The sequence below is a fragment of the Ranitomeya imitator genome, chromosome 4 (assembly GCF_032444005.1).
Source record: "Ranitomeya imitator isolate aRanImi1 chromosome 4, aRanImi1.pri, whole genome shotgun sequence".
Classification (NCBI taxonomy): domain Eukaryota; kingdom Metazoa; phylum Chordata; class Amphibia; order Anura; family Dendrobatidae; genus Ranitomeya; species Ranitomeya imitator.
The window spans coordinates 293750491-293773262 of NC_091285.1; the positions used below are offsets into that span (position 1 = coordinate 293750491).

At 42.3% G+C, this 22772-nt stretch overlaps 1 protein-coding gene across 1 annotated transcript in view; it reads right to left on the bottom strand.

The window, feature by feature from the left end:
• Window positions 1–2719: 2719 nt before the first annotated feature.
• Window positions 2720–22772, bottom strand: part of PDZRN4 (PDZ domain containing ring finger 4) — a 325432-nt gene continuing 305379 nt past the window's right edge. Inside the window, exons 7-8 of the mRNA XM_069764758.1 lie at window positions 18008–18124; window positions 2720–4793 (exon numbers count right to left, since the gene is read on the bottom strand). Coding sequence (XP_069620859.1) covers window positions 3270–4793; window positions 18008–18124 — 1641 coding nt within the window. The 3' untranslated portion in view covers window positions 2720–3269. The remainder of the gene's footprint in view (window positions 4794–18007; window positions 18125–22772) is intronic.

The window sequence follows — 22772 nt, forward strand, 5'->3', positions numbered from 1 at the left end:
TCCCCAGAGTATCTCTCAGGCAAAGGAAGGTGAGATAGGGTCGGAACAGAGGTGGCAGTGGGTAAAGCTGCTGCAGCCACGATAGCAGCCTGAACAGCTACTGCGGTAACATCCACCGCCGAGGTTGCACGCTCAAGAGACGCCAACCGGCCCTCCAGCAGCTGGATGTACCCCTGCAATCGCTGTTCATCCGCCACTACTTAGCCAGATCCTGGCGCTAGTATACTGTTAGGGTTGGCGGAACGCACCAAATATATAATTTATTAAATGGAATTGGTGAGTTCGCAACCCGAGATCCACCGTGCAGGAAAGCACCTGCTGCTAAATAATGGCGGCTCTATATGGCGGTATATACCAACTCTGTTAGCTTCACAGAGTAACCGCGAGAGGAAAGCTCTGTGCCCTGTTAGACTTTCACAGAGGCACAGGCCAACTACCCAGATGTGAGCAGTAAGTGGTCATGCATGCATACAAAACTCCTCGCCGGAGATGCCAGCATTCTAGGGGCTTATTTCAGCCGGGTCCCTGAACACACTTAAACACAATCTCCTCACCGGAGGTGCCAGCATTCTAGGGGCTTATTTCAGCCGGGTCCCTGAACACACTTAAACACAATCTCCTCACCGGAGGTGCCAGCATTCTAGGGGCTTATTTCAGCCGGGTCCCTGAACACATTCAAACACATGACCACATTGGCGCAAAGCATATAGCATAAGACGATACTAGCGCATGGCCGTGCGGTCATGCGCAGTTTATATAGTTGCAGCACAGGAAGCTGCTACTGAAGTTTTTGCCCTTTCAGGACCTTCCAGAAGGACCAATGGAAAGTGCTGCAGTACCTGAGCATGTTTTGCCCTTTCAGGACCTTCCAGAAGGACCAATGGAATGTACTGCAGCACCTGAGCATGTGACCGAACATGTGGCCCTCGACCTCCAATGGGAGACCCTGCCTTGGGCATGCTCAGTGTGAGTAAACAAGGACTTAGTCCCAGAGAGGCTCGCTCGCCGCAGATCAGTGCAGGGTACCATAGGAAAGCCAGAAAAGGCAGTAGTGACCCTATGCACCGAATCAGCCCCAGCGAGACGCTGGGAGCGACGTCTCTGCTGAGCAGAGCCCACTGCGGCCGATACCGAATGGGAGACCGCAGCAGACACGGATCGAGATTCCCCCTGTGCAGCAGAGGAAACTCGACTCCTAACACTTATAAGCCGAGATTTTCAGCACATTTTTTTGTGCTGAAAACGCCCCTCTTGGCTTATACATGAGTCATTGCCGGGGGGGAGCAGAAGACATCATACTCACCCTCCTGGTGTCATTGCTACATATCAGTCCCTGCATCTCGGGCACCAGCATCTCTCTTCCTGTCTTCCTTCCTGTGCTGAGCGGTCACGTGGTACCACTCATTAAAGAAATGAATATTCACGTGTTTCCACTCCCATAGGAGTGCATATTCATAACTATAATGAGTGGTATCACTGACCGCTCAGCACAGGAAGGAAGACAGGAAGAGAGATGCCGGTGCCCGAGTTGCAGGGACTGATATGCAGTGCCAGGAGGGTGAGTAGGACTGGGAGAGGGTGAGCCATGCGATATTCACCTGTCCCCGATCCACTGCCATGGTGTGTTTTCCGGGTCCTCTGGCTGTAATGTTCAGGTCAGAGGGCACGATGACATGGTTAGTGTGCGCCCTCTGCTTGAACAGTCACTGCAGAGAGCCAGCAACACTGAGAAGCAGCAGGCAGCGATGAAAGGTGAGTATATCATTCTTTTTTATCGCAGCAGCAGCATTATATGGTGCATATTTTAATATGGAACATCTTATGGAGCAATCATTAACCTTTATGCAGCATTATATGGGGCATAATTTATTATGGAGCATCTTATGGGGCCATCATTAACCTTTGTGCAGCAATATATGGGGCATATTTTTGCATGGAGCATCTTATGGGGCCATCATTATCTTTTATGTAGCTTTATATGGGGCATATTTTAATATGGAGGATCTTATGAGGCCATCATTAGCCTTTATGGAGCATTATATGGGGTATATTTTAATATGGAGCATCTTACGGGGCCATCATTATCCTTTGTGCAGCATTATATGGGGTTGGCTTATACTCGAGTATATATGGTAACTGCAGACTTTTGTGATAAACGTGGACGACCCATTTAAGTGATCCAGCATGTTTCTTACATTGGATAGTTGATTACAAATGAAAATTAAATGTTTTAGAATGTTTAATTGTTTAATGTAGAATGTGTGGATGCCTAACTGCATACATTTATCTGCCATAAGGCTGGGTTCACATTGCGTTAATAGCAGCCCGTTAAACACATATGTTAACGGGCTGCTGTTAACGCAAGTGCCGTTATGGCAGCACGCTAGCGCAGATATAGTAGAGCATTTGCTAGCTCTATCTGCGCTAGCGGTGACGGACCCGGAAATGCTGCAGCCCGCGTCTCGGGGTCCATCACTCAATGACGGCGCATGGCTAGCGCACGCCCATTGTGGGCGTGCGCTAGTGATGCGTTCGACATTGCATTCAATGGCAGCATTAATGGACTACGTTACACCGCGTTATGCCGCGGTGTAACGTAGTCCGTTTAACGGACGCCCATAACGCAATGTAAGTCTATTACACATATTTGGAAGTATATAAGTGCATACAATAAATTAATGTATTCAAAGAGTAAATTCAAACTAATAAAGTCATTATTAGCAATGATGATCAATAATAATTTATTTTGAATCCATCTTCACAGTTATATCTAGCTACATGACTTATGCCAACACAAATCATGGCAAAGTTGCCAAATGACACTTTTATAGGACAAATACAGCTGTAAAATACATATTCAATGTACACTGTCTTCATCAAACACGTCAGAAGATGAGATGTGGTACATTACAAACTTTGTGTGCCTTCCAATAAACAGGTATAAAAAACGGTTTATTTTGGTATTTACTTTATGTCTTCATCAAAGTATAAAAGGAAAAAAAAGCTAGAGAAATAAATTTCCACTTACAATAGATATATTAATAAATCAAATGTTTTTTCAAGTTTTCGGAATAAAAAAAATGAACCATATCTTCACAAATAATTCCATATTGATAAATAAAGTAGCAATATATGAAAAAGAAAATGTAAAATTGTCAATTCGTTTACAAAAGCGAAACTATAAACAGTCACAAAATCTATAAAATGCCACATTGAACGAGGCAATCACACTCTACCTAAAAAGGTAGCCTACTCCTTGTCAGCCCTACTCAAACAGTAGTGACTGATAAAAAGGCATTATGTACTCTGGCTCCATCAGGAGACTTTTCTCCATGTGTCATGAGTTCTTGGATTGTCATCCAGTTATCCAGTATCTTTTTGTTCCGTTTTTTCATCATTTTTTTATGACTCAGTTCAATTATACTAACTTCTTTTCTACTTTCACTTCCGCTCTGTGGGCTTTCCTTGAGGCATTCCAACCTGCTACGCATCATGAATTCCCTTCTTCGTCTTTGCTCTTTTGCTCTCATAAGGTGCTGCTTTCTTTCCTCCTTACTCCAGTAACGTCCCATCTTCATCTCACTTATGGTATCATCATCTGTAGTCATCCCGCTTCTCTCCTCCTTGATTTTTAAGGCACGCTCTTTAAGAAGTTTGTCCCTCACTGGTCTTTTAGTAATGTATCTTGTACCATCACTCCTGATTTTGACTTTCCATTCCATTCTTGGCTCTATTGACCTTTGTGATTCTTTGCACATTGCAACTAGATTTATTTGACTTTGTGCATATTCCACAGCTGATTTTTGCTGGATGAGCTGCATGTAACTTTGATAATGTCTGGCATGAACAGGTATATTTCCATGTCTATATGCTGAACTGTGATAAGGAGAAAGATATGGAATTTCTTCAGTGCTTCTTGTCCTGTGGTCTAAGAATGTACTGTAGTCTAGCATATTTCCTTGGTATTCTGTGCTAAATTTCTTTTCATTGGTTTTAGATTTTGATGGGGTATTCTCAATACTGCTTAGTCCAGATGACAAATGGTTTGTAACAATAGTGCTTCTGAGATTTTTACGATTTGTAATACTGATAATTCTTTGAAGAGAGCTGTCCGGGGATCTGTCTACTGTCAGAGGTGTGCTTCTACAGCTTTCTGCAGTGTTATAAGCACTAGAACTGTCTTTGTCAGATCTCTCTGTATGTTCCCTAATGTTACCAACTTTACTTCTCTGTACTTCAATGCTGGTATTATAATTACAAAATTCATCGTCATGAATTTCCCAAATGTCTCCACTCTGATTATTAGCATTTTTGAGCCGGTGTGCCTGCATGATGCTTTGGCATTCAAGTTCAATACTTCTAAGCTCTTCATTTAAAAGTTGTAACTCATGTTCTACTCCACGCTCTGATCTGCTACATTCAATCGTGCTACTAGAATAGTACAGGTCATATTCTCCTCGATTCCGGATTTGGCACTTCAGCTCTAGCAGTTGCCGAAACCTGTCACACTCTTCTTCTTGATTGACAATGAGATCGGAATCTATGCATTCACCAGAAACCAAGCTTCCATTGCATTGCAGTTCACTGCCACCTAACGTATCCTGACTCTGTCTTAGGTCTGCATTTCTCTGCAGATGGGTAATGTTGCAATCTTTGATTATATTTTCCATTTCTGAGCTTTCATCATGGTGCAGGCTTTCATCAGTGCGACCCACGCCACTGTCTTTTTCATGGTTATTGGATGATGAAGTTGCTGTGTCAGTCGTACCATCTTCCTCTTCTGGCTTTTTTTGCTGAAGGAAAGAAAATATTTTATTAACTCATTTTAGTAAATTGCAACATAGGCAATATTAAATAGAGCATGGAATTGTGCCTTAAAAGAAATACAGGACTTACAGTTTTACAGTTAGTAAAAATGCTGACGCAAGCAGAACTTTCTCATCTATGCTTTGTAAACAATTAGGAAAGTATTTTTGAATGAACATGTTCTTTTTATAAAGAAAAAAAGAAGAAAGTTATGAAAATATTACATTAAAAGGCTTTTTAGGATTTTACCTCTTTCTGCCATCGGATGGAATAGTACGTCCGATGGCAGATGCCCTGCTTTGATGCCAGCTCCGGCAGGTTCCTGGGTTGTGATCGCCATTATTAACCGTATAACGGCGACCACAAGAATAAAAAGTGCGATTTGCCACTTAATTTCTCTCTTCCTTGTTGTGATTGCACATCAGAGGATGGGAAATAGGGTCCCCAATCCCATGCCGGTACCTCCATTGTCCCTCCATGGCCCCCTGAAGTCCCCTGGGCCTCCGTCTTCTTCTGGCAGAAAATGGCAGCCGGCAACTGGCAACAATTGAGTGATTTTTCCTACTGATTCATTTTGGTCACTGCGATAGACCCTATCACAGTGATCAAAACAAAAAAAAAGTAAATTCCCTACCTTTATCATCACCTTAGTTTGGGAAAAATAATAAAATAATGAAAATATATGCATTTCCATTTTCCCATTAGGGTTAGAGTTGGGCTAAAGTGAGTTGGGCTAAAGTTAGGGTTAGGTTTGGGGCTAAAGTTAGGGTTCGGATTAGTGTTAGGTTTGTGGTTAGGGTTATGGTTAGGGTTGGGATTAGGATTAGAGGTGTGTTGGGGTTAGGGTTGTGATTGGTGTTATGGTTAGGGCTGGGATTAGGGTTAGGGGTGTGTTTGGGTTAGGGTTGTGATTAGAGTTATGGTTGAGGTTGGGATTATGGTTAGTTGTTTGTTGGGGATAGGGTTGGAGCTAGAATTGGGGGGGTTTCCACTGTTTAGGTACATCAGGGGGTCTCCAAACCCAACATGGTGCCACCATTGATTCCAGTCAATTTTGCGTTCAAAAAGTCAAATGGTGCTTCCTCCCTTCTGAGCTCTGCCGTGCGCCCAAACAGTGGTTTACCCCCACATATGGGACATCAGCGTACTCCAGACAAAAGGGACAACAACTTTTGGGTCCAATTTCTCCTAAAACGCTTGAGAAAATACAAAAATTGGGGGCTAAAAATCATTTTGTGGAAAGAAAAGGATTTGTTATTTAAATGGCTCTGCGTTATAAACTTCTGTGAAGCACTTGTGCGTTCAAAGTGCTCACCATGTCTAGATAAACTCCATGGGGGGGTTTAATTTCCAAAATAGTGTCACTTGTGGGGGGTTTCTTCTGTTTAGGCACATCAAGGGCTCTGCAAATGCAACATGACACCCGCAGACCATTCCATCAAAGTCTGCATTCCAAAACTTCACTACTTCCCTTCCAAGCCTCGACGTGTGCCCAAACAGTAGTTTTCTCCCAGATATGGGGTACCAGCATACTCAGGATAAATTGGACAACTTTTGTGGACCAATTTCTTCTGTTACCCTTGTGAAAATAAAAAATTGCGGGCTAAAAATTAATTTTTGTGGAAAAAATGACTTTTTATTTTTATGGCTCTGCGTTGCAAACTTTAGTAAAACACTTGGGGTTCAAGGTTCACACAACACATCTAGATAAGTTCCTTGTGGTGTCAAGTTTCCAAAAAGTGGCTACTTGTGGAGGGTTTCCACTAATTAGGGACATCACAGGCTCTGCAAACGCAGCATGATGCCCTCAGACCATTCCATCAAAGTCTGCATTTTAAAACGTCACCACTTCCCTTTGGAGCCCCATCATGTGCCCAAACAGTGGCTCCCCTCCACATATGGAGTCCCATCGCACTCAGAACAAACTGGACAACAACTTTTGGGGTCCAATTTCTCCTGTTACCCTTGTGTAAATAAAAAATTGCGAGCTAAAACATCATTTTTTAGGAAGAAAAATTATTTTTTATTTTCACGACTCTGTGTTATAAATGTCTATGAAGCACTTGGGGGCTCAAAGTGCTCACCACACATCTTGATAAGTTCCTTAAGGGGTCTAGTTTCCAAAATGGTATCACTTGTGGGGGCTTTCCACTGTTTAGACACAAGGCTCTCCAAATTTGACAAGGCATCCGATCTCAATTCCAGCCAATTTTGCATTGAAAAAGTCAAACGGCACTCCTTCCCTTCCGAGCTCTGCCACGCGCCCAAATAGTAGTTTATCCCCATATATGGGGTATCAGCGCACTAAGGACAAATTGCACAACAACTCAGGTGGTCTAATTTCTCCTGTTACCCTTGTGAAAATAAACATTTGGGGGCTAAAGGATAATTTTTGTGGAAAAAAATATGATTTTTTATTTTCATGGCTCTTTGCTGACGAAGCCTGGTTCACTGGGCGATATGCGTGGGGCATCTCTCTCTCACCAGGTTGTATTTTGATGGGGGTTTTCCTCTCTTGACAGTTATGGGACCCAGTAGTACTATTGTGTAAGGGTGACTTTTAAACCTTTAATTGGCTAGCAAGCATCATATTACTTTGGATGAATTGTTTATGATTTACTTTGCATGTTCTGTTTGCTACATATGGGTTATCTATGCTATTGTCCATTAAGGGATATTACACAATGCCTCATGAGCCATTAGGTCTAACTTGGGTCACTGTATCATACTAGTTATGGCCTCTATCACCTGAGTGGTTGATTGTGTTTGTATTTTAATTATGTTTTAATTGTTTGTGGTGTTAAGATGTGTTAATAAAATCAGCCTGTTATTTTTACATTTGCTTCCATTTATTGGATGGTGTGCATTTTTTGCAGTAATGCTTTTCTCTTTATTATCAGACACATTGCACAACAACTCAGGTGGTTTAATTTCTCCTGTTACACTTATGAAAATAAACATTTGGGGGCTAAAGGATCATTTTTGTGGAAAAAAATATAATATTTTATTTTAATGGCTCTTTGTTATAAACTTCTATGAAGCACTTGGGGTTCATAGTGCTCACCACTAGGGTTGAGCGACCTTGACTTTTTTAGGGTCGAGCCGGGTTTCGCAAAACCCGACTATCTCAAAAGTCGAGTCGAGTGAAATCGGCCGATTATGGCGAAAAGTCGAGAATCGACCAAAACACGAAACCCAATGCAAAGCCAATGGGAATTTTTTTTTTTTTCTCTCTCTCTCTCTCTCTGTCTCTCTCTCTCTCTCCTCCGTCCGTCCCTGAACTGAAAAGCTGGTGCTACACAGTGCAAATCGCTACAGCGCACAAGCGACAACATGGCGATAGGCGTCCACGCCCCTAAGACCTATGTCATCACTCTGCCCACGCCCCTTCATTGGCTGAAAAAAATGGTGCCAAGCGCGTCATACGAAACGCGACTTTGGCGCGAAAGTCGCGTACCGCATGGCCGACCCCACACAGGGATCGGGTCGGGTTTCATGAAACCCGACTTTGCCAAAAGTCGGCGACTTTTGAAAATGAACGATCCGTTTCGCTCAACCCTACTCACCACACATATAGATAATTTCCTTAAGGGGTCTAGTTTCCAAAATAGTGGCGGGGGGTTCCACTGTTTAGACACATCAGTGGCTCTCCAAACATGACGTGGCATCCGATCTCAATTCTAGCCAATTCTGCATTGAAAAAGTCAAATGGCACTCTTTCTCTTCCAAGCTCTGCCATGCACCCAAACAGTGGTTTATCGCCACATATGGGGTATGGGCATATTCAGAAGAAATTGTACAACAGATTTTGTGGTCCAGTTTCTCTTTTTACACTTTTGAAAATAAAAAAATATTGGTTTTAAAATAAAATGTTTGTAAAAAAAAAGTTAAATGTTAATTTTTTCCTTCCACATTGCTTCAGTTCCTGTGAAGCATGAAAGGGTTAATACCCTTCTTGAATGTGGCTTTCAGCTCCTTGAGAGGTACAGTTTTTAGAATGGTGTAAATTTTGGGTATTTTCTGTCACGTACACCCCTCTAAGTGACTTTAAATGTGAGATGGTCCCTAAAAAATGGTTTTGTAAATGTTGTTGCAAAAATGAGAAATCGCTGGTCAAATTTTAACCATTATAACTTCCTAATAAAAAAAAAATTGTTTCCAAGATTGTCCTGATGTAAAGTACACATGTTGGAAATATTATTTATTAACTATTTTGTGTGACATATCTCTCTGATTTAAGGGCATAAAAATTAAAAGTTTGAAAATTGCAAAATGTAAAACATTTTCGCCATAGTTCCGCTTTTTTCCTAAATAAACACAAGTAATATCAAAAAAATTATGCTATCATAAAGTACAATATGTCACGAAAAATCATTCTCAGAACCAGTGGGATCCGTTAAAGCGTTCCAGATTTATCATCTCATAAAGTGACAGTGGTCAGATTTGTAAAAATTGGCCTGGTCATTAAGATGCAAATTGGCTCTATCACTAACGGGTTAACAAAAAAATGTAGGGTGAAAGTTTCACCAAATCAATGAACCAAACATAAAATGTTCTTTAATGAATGAAAAGATTTATGGAATCTTAGGGTACATGTAGAAATTTCAGCAAATTTCTGTTTTACAGTGTACTTCTAAATGTGGTTGTTCCTGCAACATGTGCATGGAAATCTTCTAGCTTAGTTTCATATGAGTGGGACAGATGCAGAACTATTTTGCAATACAGGTACAGCATGTTTGCCGGAATGTACGTGAAAAATGTAGATAGCACTCGTACGTGGATGTCTGAATGAGGGCTTACTAAAATAAGGTTTTATACTTTGGCTTTCACTTATAAGTTATAACCGGTGCTGTGATTCTTGAATCCAATGGATTTAAATGACATCTTTAGTTTCTTTCTTAAGGCTATGTTCAATAGCAGCATTTTTTGTCTTTCTTCTTAAGCAAAAATCATGTTCAAAATGCCTTTCTTTATGTGATTTTGTTGTCCTTTGCAGCATCTGATTACATGTATGAATGTACAGTGCATGTTTAATAAAGTTAGTTTTAGTCAGCAAAAATGTTTTGTGCCTGTTTTTTTTTAACTTTCTCATTGCTTTCTGTGAGTCAAAAAATGTAGCAAAATATTGAAAGATTTGACGTGTTCCAGACTTTAAAAACACTGCAGTCCTCAAAGTCGGTAAGGATATAAATCCAAGTGTGTGCATGAGATTTCTGAAATCCCATACCTTTTGCTGATACTTTAAAATGCAGCTTTTAATTTGCATAAAAAACACATTAAAAAAGACCTGTGTGCGATGATAGCTTAAGATTCCTTATTTTGGAAGGCAAGAATGGTGCTATGCTTTTCTTAGGCTGGGTTCACATTACGTTACGTTACCGTGGCATAACGCGATGTAACGCAGTCTGTTAACGCTGCCATTAAGCCCTATTTCGGTCACCTCGCTAGCGCACGCCCAAAATAGGCATGCGCTAGCAATGTGCCGTCATTGAGTGATGGACCCTGGGACGTGGGCTGTAGCGTTTCCGGGTCCGTTACCACTAGCGTAGATAGAGCATCTGCTAGCTCTATCTGCACTAGTGTGATGGCATGTCGGCACTTGCATTAATGCAGCCCATTTAACGCATATGTTGAACAGGCTGCTTTAACGCAATGTGAACCTAGCCTTAAAATAAAGAAGGATGGACACCTTGAATTCAGGGATAAATGCCTGTGTGAACACAACCTAAAACTGTATTTTTTTATGATTCGTGTCAATGATAAGAATGTGAAGAGGCATTTGATTTCTAAGTTTAGTCACTGTTATGAAAAGTCTGCAAAGTCTTCTAAGCTCACAGACTCCAATAGCCAAAAATATGCTAAAATCAGGTCCTCACTCCAAAGTAGACTGTTTATACAATACAAAATATATCAGGAGTTCAGGACATTTCTATTAGAACATACACTATCTAGTTCTGTCCAGCAAATCAATCACATAGAAACAACAGGTATAGGAAGCCACTACTGATTTATTGCTGCTGTCACTTGATGTCAGGATGTTGATGCCCAGACTGGGGCTGAAATTCAGTCCTTGCATTTGAAATCACACAGGCCCATTTTATCCCTGTCCCGAAGAACCAGATGGGATATATTACTAATATTACCCCGGATGGAGGAAAGGAAGATTTACTACAAAACCAATATTTCTAATGATACCCATGGCCTGCTGGGGTAAGTGATGGAGTCAGCGACTTTGTGCTCTGTCACAACGCTTAACAGCATGGGTATCTTGAGAACACCAATTCTGTTAGCAATGTAGCAAACAAGGCAGCCCATGACCAGACAGGCCCTTCTGGCATTTGCCAGAATTGCCAGATGGCCAGTCCGGCCCTGGCCCAGACACAGATGAGGGACACAGTAATGAGGGCAGGTGAGCAGTGCTGGTCCAAGGGGGTGAGCATAGGATTTTTTTCTTTCTCCCAACCTGGGCTCAATGACAATAATGTAGGAGAAGCCCAATTTAATGCCTAAGTCTTAAATTTTTTGTTGGCATTTTTAATATATAATTTTTTAGCGTTTTGTCAGAATTTTTTTCCACATTTTTAGCGACTATTTTCTCTTTACACTTTAGTCTCACATTTTTTATTGCTTTTTTTAAGTCTTATAGAGAAGCCTATGAGAAGAATTACTGAAAAAAATGTCATAGCTGGAGCATGCAGCATTTTGAAAAAAAGAAGCAAAGAAACCCTATATATGTCAAAAGAGGCAAAAGAAAAGGTATGAAGAATTGCTAAAAATATCCCAAAAGTCTGAAACCTGCCTTAACCCTTACTGACATATGATGTATTTGTATGTCATATGCCAGCTCTGTGACTTTCATGTGGGCTCTCACAGCAAGCCCACATCTTTCCCCACATATGACAGCAGATTTAATCAGCCATCATGTGCCTTTGACAGTCATTGGTGGATCAAAGCTCTTCTCATGGCTGTTAACCTTTTAAATCTGTGACAGCATTATTTAACACACGCACGTTGGCAAGGGGTCGCATCATTCCATTTGCCCACAGTCAGTGATTGCAGGCTGCCAATGGGTTGTGATGATATTCAGGGTCTGCTGAAGACCCTTGTGCCTGTCATTACGATCCTCCTGTGAAAGTCAGCTCAAAGCTGGCATACATAGGTGATCATGATTTCTGCTATGCATAGCAGGGCTGATGCAATGCATGTATGTATAATACAAGTGATCAGATGATCCCAGCTTCAGGTCTCCTAAGGAGACTATTAAATACAGTGAAAAGTAAGAAAAGGTTTTTAAAAATATGAAAAAAGATGAAAAAAGCACAAACGATAAAATCACTCCCTTTTGCCCAATTAAAAATAAAACAGCGAAAAATATATATTTGGTATTGCTACATTCAGAAAAGTCTGATCTATCAATATATAAAATATATTAATACAATCAGTAAATGGCATAATGACAAAAAGAATTGAAACTCCAGAATTACTTTTTTAAGTTCGCTGCAACATTGCCATAAAGTGCAATTAGAGGTGATTAAAGCACTGTATCTACCTTAAAATTATATCAGTAAAAACATTTAGTCGGGGCACTAAAAAAGCCCTCACATAGCCCCATATCCCCAAAATATGAAAATGTTATGGGTCGATATGGCGACACAAGACATTTTATTTGTTTACAAATTTACAATTTTTTTTAAATCTTAAATAAAAAAAAAACTATGTGTGTTTGATATCTGCGTACTTAAGCTGACCTGGAGAATCATATTGCCTGGATATTTTTACTATATAACGAACATGGTAAATACATTTTTTTAAAATGTGAAATTGCTCTTTTTTGAATTTCAAAGCTCTTGGAATTTTTTTCAAGTACACTATACGGTACAATGAATTCATACAACTTGTACTGCAAAAAAACTTCAAATGGTGGAAGAATAAAAATGTTTTGGCTCTTGAAAGAAGAAGAGGAAAAAACTAAAGTGAAAAAATGAAATTGAGCAAGGTGTGAAGAAGTTAAAATGTCGCTAGCATTACATAGTAACATAGTAACATAGTTAGTAAGGCCGAAAAAAAGACATTTGTCCATACAGTTCAGCCTATATTCCATCATAATAAATCCCCAGATCTACGTCCTTCTACAGAACCTAATAATTGTATGATACAATATTGTTCTGCTCCAGGAAGACATCCAGGCCTCTCTTGAACCCCTCGACTGAGTTCGCCATCACCACCTCCTCAGGCAAGCAATTCCAGATTCTCACTGCCCTAACAGTAATGAATCCTCTTCTATGTTGGTGGAAAAACCTTCTCTCCTCCAGACGCAAAGAATGCCCCCTTGTTCCCGTCACTTTCCTTGCTATAAACAGATCCTCAGCGAGATATTTGTATTGTCCCCTTATATACTTATACATGGTTATTAGATCGCCCCTCAGTCGTCTTTTTTCTAGACTAAATAATCCTAATTTCACTAATCTATCTGGGTATTGTAGTTCTCCCATCCCCTTTATTAATTTAGTTGCTCTCCTTTGTACTCTCTCTAGTTCCATTATATCCTTCCTGAGCACCAGTGCCCAAAACTTGACACAGTACTCCATGTGCGGTCTAACTAGGGATTTGTACAGAGGCAGTATAATGCTCTCATCATGTGTATCCAGACCTCTTTTAATGCACCCCATGATCCTGTTTGCCTTGGCAGCTGCTGCCTGACACTGGCTGCTCCAGGTAAGTTTATCATTAACTAGGATCCCCAAGTCCTTCTCCCTGTCAGATTTACCCAGTGGTTTCCCGTTCAGTGTGTAATGGTGATATTGAATCCTTCTTCCCATGTGTATAACCTTACATTTATCATTGTTAAACCTCATCTGCCACCTTTCAGCCCAAGTTTCCAACTTATCCAGACTTACAGTTTACTTTATAACACAACTCTTTACAGCGAATAATTGTCTCCTTTATAGCAATGGTGTTCATATCTCATATCTGGTTTTCATATAGAGATTGTTTCTCTGTGGATGTATATAAAATATTTAAACTTCTGGGAATATGAATAATCACAGTGAAAACAGAATTGTATAATTACAATTCAAACCTATGCAGTAATCCATCAATTTAGGGTACCGTCACACAGTGGCATTTTGATCGCTACGACGGCACGATCCGTGACGCTCCAGCATCGTAACAATATCGCTCCAGCGTCGTAGACTGCTGTCACACTTTGCAATGTACGACGCTGGAGCGATAATTTCATGACGTATGTGCGATGTAGAAGCCGTTGGTTACTATGCGCACATCGTATACAATATCGTGCACACCTTTGTTACACCATGCGATCATGCCGCCACAGCGGGACACTAGACGACGAAAGAAAGTTTCAAACGATCTGCTACGACGTACGATTCTCAGCGGGGTCCCTGATCGCAGGAGCGTGTCAGACACAGCGAGATCGCTGGAACGTCACGGATATATCGCTGGAACGTCACAAATCGTGCCGTCGTAGCGATCAAAATGCCACTGTGTGACGGTACCCTTAGAATGGCCCCAGGACGCAATGTATTGTACAGACTTCTACCTGTGTCAGGATGAGCGAGTGTGATGCGAGAAACTCGCGGGAGTCTCTCTCATCAATACCCAACACTGCTGTCGGGTATTGATGCAAGAGAGTCGTGCGAGTTTCTCGCATCACACTCGCAGGTGTGACCCGGCCTTACAGTAATTCTGGTACAATGTGTGCAAAGTACACAGCCCCAAAGGAGCTGACTTTTACCTTTAAGTACTTGCTTCAATTATATTTTTAAAGTATGTGGACACCTTTTGTGGGATTATTTATTACACTTAAATGCATGTATTTCGTGCTAAAATCAGTTTTGAACTTTATTAAAAGTTTTGTACTGTTTGGCTACAGATTTTGTACTTTACAGTACTGTAGAAGTGGTGAAGCTGTTGGTTTGATTCCTGACACTCTAAAGGGTTAAATGTATTTATTGTTCATGTATGTTATAAAATGGTAACACTCAATGGGCTGCAGCTAGCTTAGGCTACTTTCACACTTCCGTCAAAGTGCCTACGTCGCAATGCGTCGTTTTGGAGAAAAAACGCATCCTGCAAAGTTGCTCGCAGGATGCGTTTTTTTCTCCATAGACTTGCATTAGCGACGCATTGCGACGTATGGCCACATGTCACATCCGTTGTGTTTTGGCGGACCTTCGGCACAAAAAACGTTCAATATAACGTTTTTTGTGCGACGTGTCCGCCATTTTCAACCGTGCATGCGCGGCGGAATCTCCACCCCCTCCTCCCCGCTCATCACAATGGGGAGCGGATGTGTTGTACAACTGCATCCGCTGCCCACATTGTGCTAAATTTAGCACAACGTCCGTTGGTACGTCGGGCCGATTGTTTGCGACGGCCCCGTACCGACAGAAGTGTGAAAGTAGCCTTAGACAGGGCTAAATTTAATGGCGAGCCCAGATAGGGAGGGAGAACTGAGAGTTTGTGTCAAGTACAGGAACTGACAGATTCAGTGAGTTGTGAGCAGTGACAGGCAGCAGGCTCAGGTCAGGGGCTGCTAAGGACAGCATGAGCCTAAAACCTCAGGGCAGTAGATTGGCAGAGAACCCCTTCACACATGTCACCCTTATTTGCCGGCTTGGGAACCTTGAGACAGATGTTGGGGCTTGGGGGCACATTCTGCCTGCGAAGCTTCAGGAGAAATTGGACTCAAACTCTAAGAGGCAGAGTGAGATGAAATCCAGATATACTGCTAGAAAAGAAGATTCCCTAGAGCTAGAGAAGATAATAAAAGGATGTTCTGAGAACCAGGGCTGAAGTTGTGTCAAGTACCTGTGGGGAAGATGACAACCCGTTGTGCCTTATCCTCTACACCTGCCTGTAAATACTATAAATACTGTAATTCACCAAGTAAAAGTTTGGTTGTTTTTATGAACCTCGTGCTTCCTTAATTGATTGCTGCTCAGGTTATAACATTGTAACGTTGAGCCGCGAAAATGAAAAAATCAAATTTTCCCCAGAAAAATTTTATTTTGGCCCCAAATTTTGCATTTTCATAAGGGTAACAGGAAAACTTGCACGATACAATTTGTTGTACAATTTCTGCCGAGTATGCCAATACTTCATAGGTGGGGGAATACTACTTTTGAGGAACAGTTCAAAGCTCAGAATGTAAGATGTGCCATATTTTACTTCAGATTTTCCAGAAATGGCTTGAGGGTGCCATGTCACATTGGCAGAGCCCATGATGTGCCAGAACAACAGAAAACCCTATATGTGAACTCATTTTACAAACTACACTCCCAGTTAATTCATCTAGAGGTGCAGTGATCATATTGACATCACATATGCCTCACAGAATTTTACACCACTGAGCGGTGAAGAAAGAATAAATTATATTTTTTAACACTAATATGTAGTTTTAGCCCCAAGCCTTACTGCGATCTTTGGGAGGCAGAATGAAAAAATCATCAGCAGTTGAAGAATTGGTTTTATTTATTTTTCACGCCGTTCCTCGTGCGATATAAGTGATTAGGCGTCTTTATTTTTCAAGTTGGTGCAATTACAGCGATACCAAATTTATATTCGCTTTTTATGTTTGCCAGCTGTCACGCACTAAAATATGCTTTTTATTGCTAACAATAGTTTTTGCATCACCACATTTTGAGAGCTATAATTTTTCCATATTTTGGCCACAGATTTCTTATTCTTGCGGGATGAGTTGAAGTTTTTATTGGTACCATTCTCGGGCACATGACATTTTTTTATCAGATTTTGTGACAATATTTGGGAGGCAGACTGAGCAAAAACAGCAATTCAGAATTTTTTTTGCGGGGGACGGTTTATGTCGTTCTGTGTGTGGTAAAATTGATAAGTTTTATTCTTCGGGTCAGTACGGTTACAGTGTACCTTATTTATATATTTTTTTTATGTTTTGGTGCTTTTACACAATTTTCTAGAAAAAATAACTATTTTTGCACCACTTTATTCTGAGAGCTAAAACTTTTTTATTTTCAATTTTTCCGCTGATGGAGTTGTATGGCAGCTTGTTTTTTGCTGGACAATATGTTGTTTTCCGCCGTGCCATGTTTATTTATATCCGTCTTTTTGATCGCGTTTTATTCCTATTTTTGTTTGGTGGCATGATGATGAAGCATTGTTTTTTTGCCTTTTTTATTTTTTTATGGTGCTCACTAAAGGGGTAACAAGTGGGACAGTTGTATAGGTCGGGATGTTGCAGAAATGGCGATACCAAATATGTGTGCTTTTATTGCTTACATATTTTTTTCATACAAATATTTACTTGTAGGTACAATATCTTTTGCTTTTTTATGATTTTTTTTAAATATTCTTACAATTATTTAAAACTTTTTTTACTTTTTTAAAACTTTTTTACTTTGTCCCACTATGAGACGATAATTTTTTGCAGGTTGATCGCTTATACAGCATGGGGATGCAGTAGCATCCCCATACTGTAGAAACTGTCAGCTCAGCACTGACAGAGAAAGTTGCAATGCTGATCATGCATTGCACATGATCAGCAAGTTTCCTAGCTATGCTGACCCAAATGTCGACATGACGACATCGGGTCACCAAGGCAACGATTGGGATCACACATCATGCCATGGGGTCTCCGATCCAAACAGCCCTCTGCCAGCTCCAGGAATGCTGCGATTGCAGCATTTCAAAGGTTAAAGCACTGGGAGTAATGTGTGTGCCCAGGCGATCGAAATTACGTAATAATCTGTCCGTGGTCAAACAGGTCCAGGGCACATGGATGGATTATTACGCCAAATATCAGAAAGGGGTTAAGGTCAAAATTGGCTCGGTTACTAAAAGGTTAATTAAATTGTCATTAATTTTGCAATCAACATAGCAGGACCTAAACAAAAACCCAAAATGATAGCCTTTTATCAGTACCGTGTTTATTCTGCCTAATTGCTTCAAAGCTGATTTTTTTTATATCTGTCACAAAGTATGACAACACTGTTATTTGCAGAAAGATGTACCATGTACACACAGGAGATAAACTTTCCAAATAAAAAAAGCTTTGAACAGAGAAATGTTGTAATTTAATATAAAAAATATTGTCCTTTGTAAAATGCTGTATCTGTATCTGTTGTGAGAAGTAGTAAGTTGTTGATGTTTTTCTCCTTTTATGGTGAAAATAATAAAAATAAAAAGGCTGTATAATAAATTTTACCTGTTGTACTTCATTAGCTGGGTATTGCATTGCTTCATGACGTTGTTCCTCCAGTATTTGCATGTTTAACTCTTCCAAGAATTCATTCCTTTCATCATCGAGCCAGCCTTCGTCCATCTGTATAGAATACATTAGTATATGATTTTAGTACTGACACATGGTAATGTGGTGTAAGCCCTAATAGCAACGCCTGGCCACTTCCTTTCATCATAATGACTCTTTTGAAATACAAGCTTTTTATACTTTGCACACAAATAATAATGATGATAACATATTCATTTTCAATGCCTTTCATCCTGCACATAAACAATAAGACTAATTTGTTGATAATCTGCAGGATCTTGTAACATTATGAAAAAGAGATAGGCAGCAATAAACAGTAAATGTGGATGTTCAGTGAACTCTTTCTGGTGTCAGGTACAATCCCAGATGTTGACACTCTCTAGTTGAAACTCATATACAGCATTATGCTGAATTTTCACTTCAAAGCTAAATGTGCTGGAATATAATATTATTTTAAATCCAATGCCAGAAAAAAGGTTTGGGGTAGAATCAGTAGATAATTTCATACTGGTCTCCAAAAACCAGAAATAAAAATATTCATTTAAAGTGTCTCAAACTTTACTTTACATAAGTCCCAATATACAGATGTGCTCAAAAGTTTATGTACCCTGGCAGAATTTTTGCTTTCTTGGCCTTTCTTCAGAGAATATGAATGTAACACAAATACGTTTTCTCCACTCCTGGTTAGTGGTTGTGTGAAGCCATTTACGGTCAAACTACTGTGTTTTTGCTTTTTAAATGACAACCCAAAACATCCAAATGACCCTGATCAAAAGTTCACATAACCTGGTGATCTTGGCCTGATAATATGCACAGAAGTTGACACAAATTTGTTTGAATGGCTACTAAAGGTAACATCCTCACCTGTGACCTGTTTGCTTGTAATCATTGTGTGTGCATAAAAGCTCAGTGAGTTTCTGGGCAGGGCCCTATTTGCCACTAGGCACTTGAGGGCAAGTGCCTAGGGCAGGAACAAGCAGGGGGGGCAGCACCTGATTAAGGCTTTTTTTATACTAGTCCTGGCTCCGGCTGTGCGTCCCTTCCTGAAGACAGGGGGCGGCAGAGTGGCAGCAAGAACACGTGGTGCTGGTGCCAACTCGAGTCCCTACTCCCCCTGCTGAGACACAGTGATGCCCCTGCTCACAGCCTCTCTGGTGCCCGGCCAGAATGTGACTGTGACTGACTGCTGAGGTGGAGCGGCGGCGCCCTGTGTCCCGACACTGGGTCGTGTCCTGGACTCACATTGCTGGCCTGGAGGACTCGCAGACAGTAGAGCAGTACATACACAGTAAATGGTGTACACTGTCTCTGTCTGTAATGATCTCCCTCCTTGCTCCTGCCTGCACGCTGCCTGCTGCATGGCTCTGTCTGTGACTCACCTTACAGTCCTCACCCCTTCCCTTCCCTCACATTCCTCAGCCTCATTTCTTCCTGTAGTGCCTGAGGCTGGAGGAGCCATGAAAACAGTCAGCAGCCCTTAATGTTTGAAGGTTGATCTTTGCTCCAGGCAGACGGACCCGGAGAGTAAGTGGTGGGGGTGGGGTATAATACACCCCCACTCACTCTATCTGGGTCCTGGGAGCAAACATTGCAAGTGCTGGTGTGTGTGGCTGTATGTGTGTGTGTGCGTGGAGCTGCATGTATGTGTGTGTCTGTGCGGTGCTGTGTGTGTGTGGAGCTGTATGTGTGTGGGGCTGTATGTATGTATGTGTGTGTGTGCAGGCAGTGGAGCTGTATGTGTGTGCATGCGCGCAGAGCTGTATGTGTGTGAGGAGCTGTCTGTGTGCAGGCAGCGGAGCTGTATGTGTGTGTGCGCAGAACTGTGTGTACGGAGCTGTGTGTGTGTGTGTGGAGCTGAATGTATGTGTGTGGAGCTCTATGCGCGTGTGGAGCTGTATGTGTGGTGGCGCAGCCGCTGTATGTGTGTGTGTATGGGCAGAGCTGTATGTGTGTGAGCGGAGCTGTATGTGTGTGTGTGCGTGGAGATGTATGTATGTGTGTGTCTGTGGGGTGCTGTGTGTGTGTGTACGGGCAGTGGAGCTGTATGTGTGGTGACGCAGCCTCTGTATGTATGTGTGTGTATGTGCAGAGCTGTATGTGTGTGAGCGGAGCTGTATGTGTGTGAGCGGAGCTGTATGACTGTGTGTGCGTGGAGCTGTATGTATGTGTGTGTCTGTGGGGTGCGTGGGGCTGTATGTGTGTGTGTGCGTGGAGCTGTATGTATGTGTGTGTCTGTGGGGTGCGTGGGGCTGTATGTGTGTGTGTGCGGGCAGCGGAGCTGCATGTGTGTGTGTGTGTGAAGCTGTATGTATGTGTGTGTCTGGGGTGCTGTGTGTGTGAGGCTGTATGTGTGTGTGTGTGGGCAGCGGAGCTGTATGTGTGTGCGTGCGCACAGAGCTGTATGTGTGTGCGGAGCTGTGTGTGTGCAGAGCTGTTTGTGTTTGTGGGCAGCGTGTTGTGAGTTCTGTTTTTGGGCTCCCTCTGGTGGTTACTGATGGTACTGGGTGACTTGTCTTTCCTGGGTTTCTGGGTTCCACCTGTTCCATCAGCATATGGGAGTTTCCTATTTAACCTGGCTTTGCTGGCATTTCCTCGCCGGTTATCAATGTATCCAGTGTGTCTTGTTACCTCTGCTCCCTGCTCCTAGAACCTTCTGGTCAAGCTAAGTTTGGATTTTCCTGTTTTGGTGTTTTGCTTTATTTGGTTTTTAGTCCAGCCTGCAGTTATGTGATTCTTGCTGCTGGTTGCTCTAGTGGGCTGATATTGCTCCTCATGTACCATGAGTTGGCACATGAGTTCAAGTAATTTCAGGATGGTTTTTTGAAGGGTTTTTCGCTGACCGCGCAGTTCACTTTTGTATCCTCTGCTATCTAGCTTTAGCGGGCCTCATTTTGCTGAAACTGTTTTCATACTGCGTATGTGCTTTCCTCTCATTTCACCGTCATTATATGTGGGGGGCTGCTATTTCTGTGGGGGATTTCTCTGGAGGCAAGAGAGGTCTGTGTTTCTTCTAATAGGGGAAGTTAGATCTTCGGCTGGAGCGAGACGTCTAGAATCATCGTAGGCACGTTCCCCGGCTACTTTTATTTGTGTGTTAGGTTCAGGGTCGCGGTCAGCTCAGGTTCCATCGCCCTAGAGCTTGTTTGTATCTGTGCTTGTCCTTTAGTGATCCCCTGCCATTGGGATCATGACAGCAGCGGAGCTGTATGTGTGTGTGCACAGAGCTCTGTGTGTGGGGCTGTGTGTGTGTGCATGGAGCTGTATGTATGTGTGTGTCTGTGTGGTGCTGTATGTGTGTGCGGAGCTGTGTGTGTGTGCGTGGAGCTGTATGTAGTTGTGTGTCTGTGGGGTTCTGTGTGTGTGTGCGGAGCTGTATGTGTGTGCGTGCACACAGAGCTGTGTGTGTGTGCAGCTGTATGTGTGTGGGGCTGTATGTATGTGCGGAGCTGTACGTGTGTGTGGGCAGTGGAGTTGTGTGTGTGGGGCTGTGTTTGTGTGCAGAGCTGTGTGTGTTTGTGTGCATGGAGCTGTATGTTTGTGTGTGTCTGCGGTGCTGTATGTGTGTATGGAGCTGTGAGTGTGTGCGGAGCTGTGTGTGTGCGGCACTGTATATGTGTGTGTGGAGCTGTATGTGTGTGTGCGTCATACTCACCAATGGGGGAAGCAGCATGAAAAGTGCCTAGGGCAGCATAAACTCTAAATATGGCGCTGTTTCTGGGATCCAGACAGATTCTTGCATCTTTCATCCAGCCACTGACGTTTCTGGATTGTGAGTCATGGGAAAGCAAAAGAATTATCAACAGATCTATGGGAAAAGGTAGTTGAACTGTATAAAACAGGAAAGGGATGCAAAAAGATATCCAAGGAATTGATAATGCCAGTCCGCAGTGTTTAAACTGTGAATAACAAATGGAAAATCAGGGGCTCTGTAAAAACAAAACCATGATGTTAGGTGTCGAGTTCCTGCCGCTGTACAGGGAAAATCTCAAACCATGTCTACTGCGGTCTCCCATTCTCCTCCAGCCACAGTGGAACCTGCTCAGCAGAGACATAGATCCCAGCATCTGGCTTAAGCTGTTACTGTGCACTTGGTTACTGCTGCATTTCCAGGCTCTGCCTTTGAAGCCAGCACTGATAAGCAGCGAGCCAGCGCTTCTGGGACTAAGTCCAGCTTTTTCCATACTGAGCATGCCCATGGGACGACCTCCCATTGGAGGTCGGGGGTCACATGCTCAGGTCCTGTTGCGGCACCAATTGGACCATCTGGAACGTCATGGAGCGCTACTTCTATAAAAGGTTGCACGGCCGCTCAACCATGCGCTAGTATAAACTTGATAATGTGTGTATGTCGATGGATGAAAACTCCTTAATCATTCCTATTCCTTGTGTTGATGACTGCTCGCGAATGGTGGAAGCTATCTAGCGCCTGACAGTGCAACCAGCACACTTTGCACACGTTTCAGCGTCTAATCGCAGTGCCCGCTTGTATGGCACAATGCGCAATTAGTGTGCTTTACTGACAGCTGGTCAGTGTAAGGTGGGAACTCCCACTTGGACTCAGCATCTGACTCAGGGCATCCTCAGGCGCGGGCTTAAAAGCCACTGAAGGTCAGAGCGAGTCCAATCACCAGTTTAGTGGGGGTGATTCATAGGGATCCCACTAATGTTTTTCAGCTGCAACCTGTGACTGCTAACAGGGCGC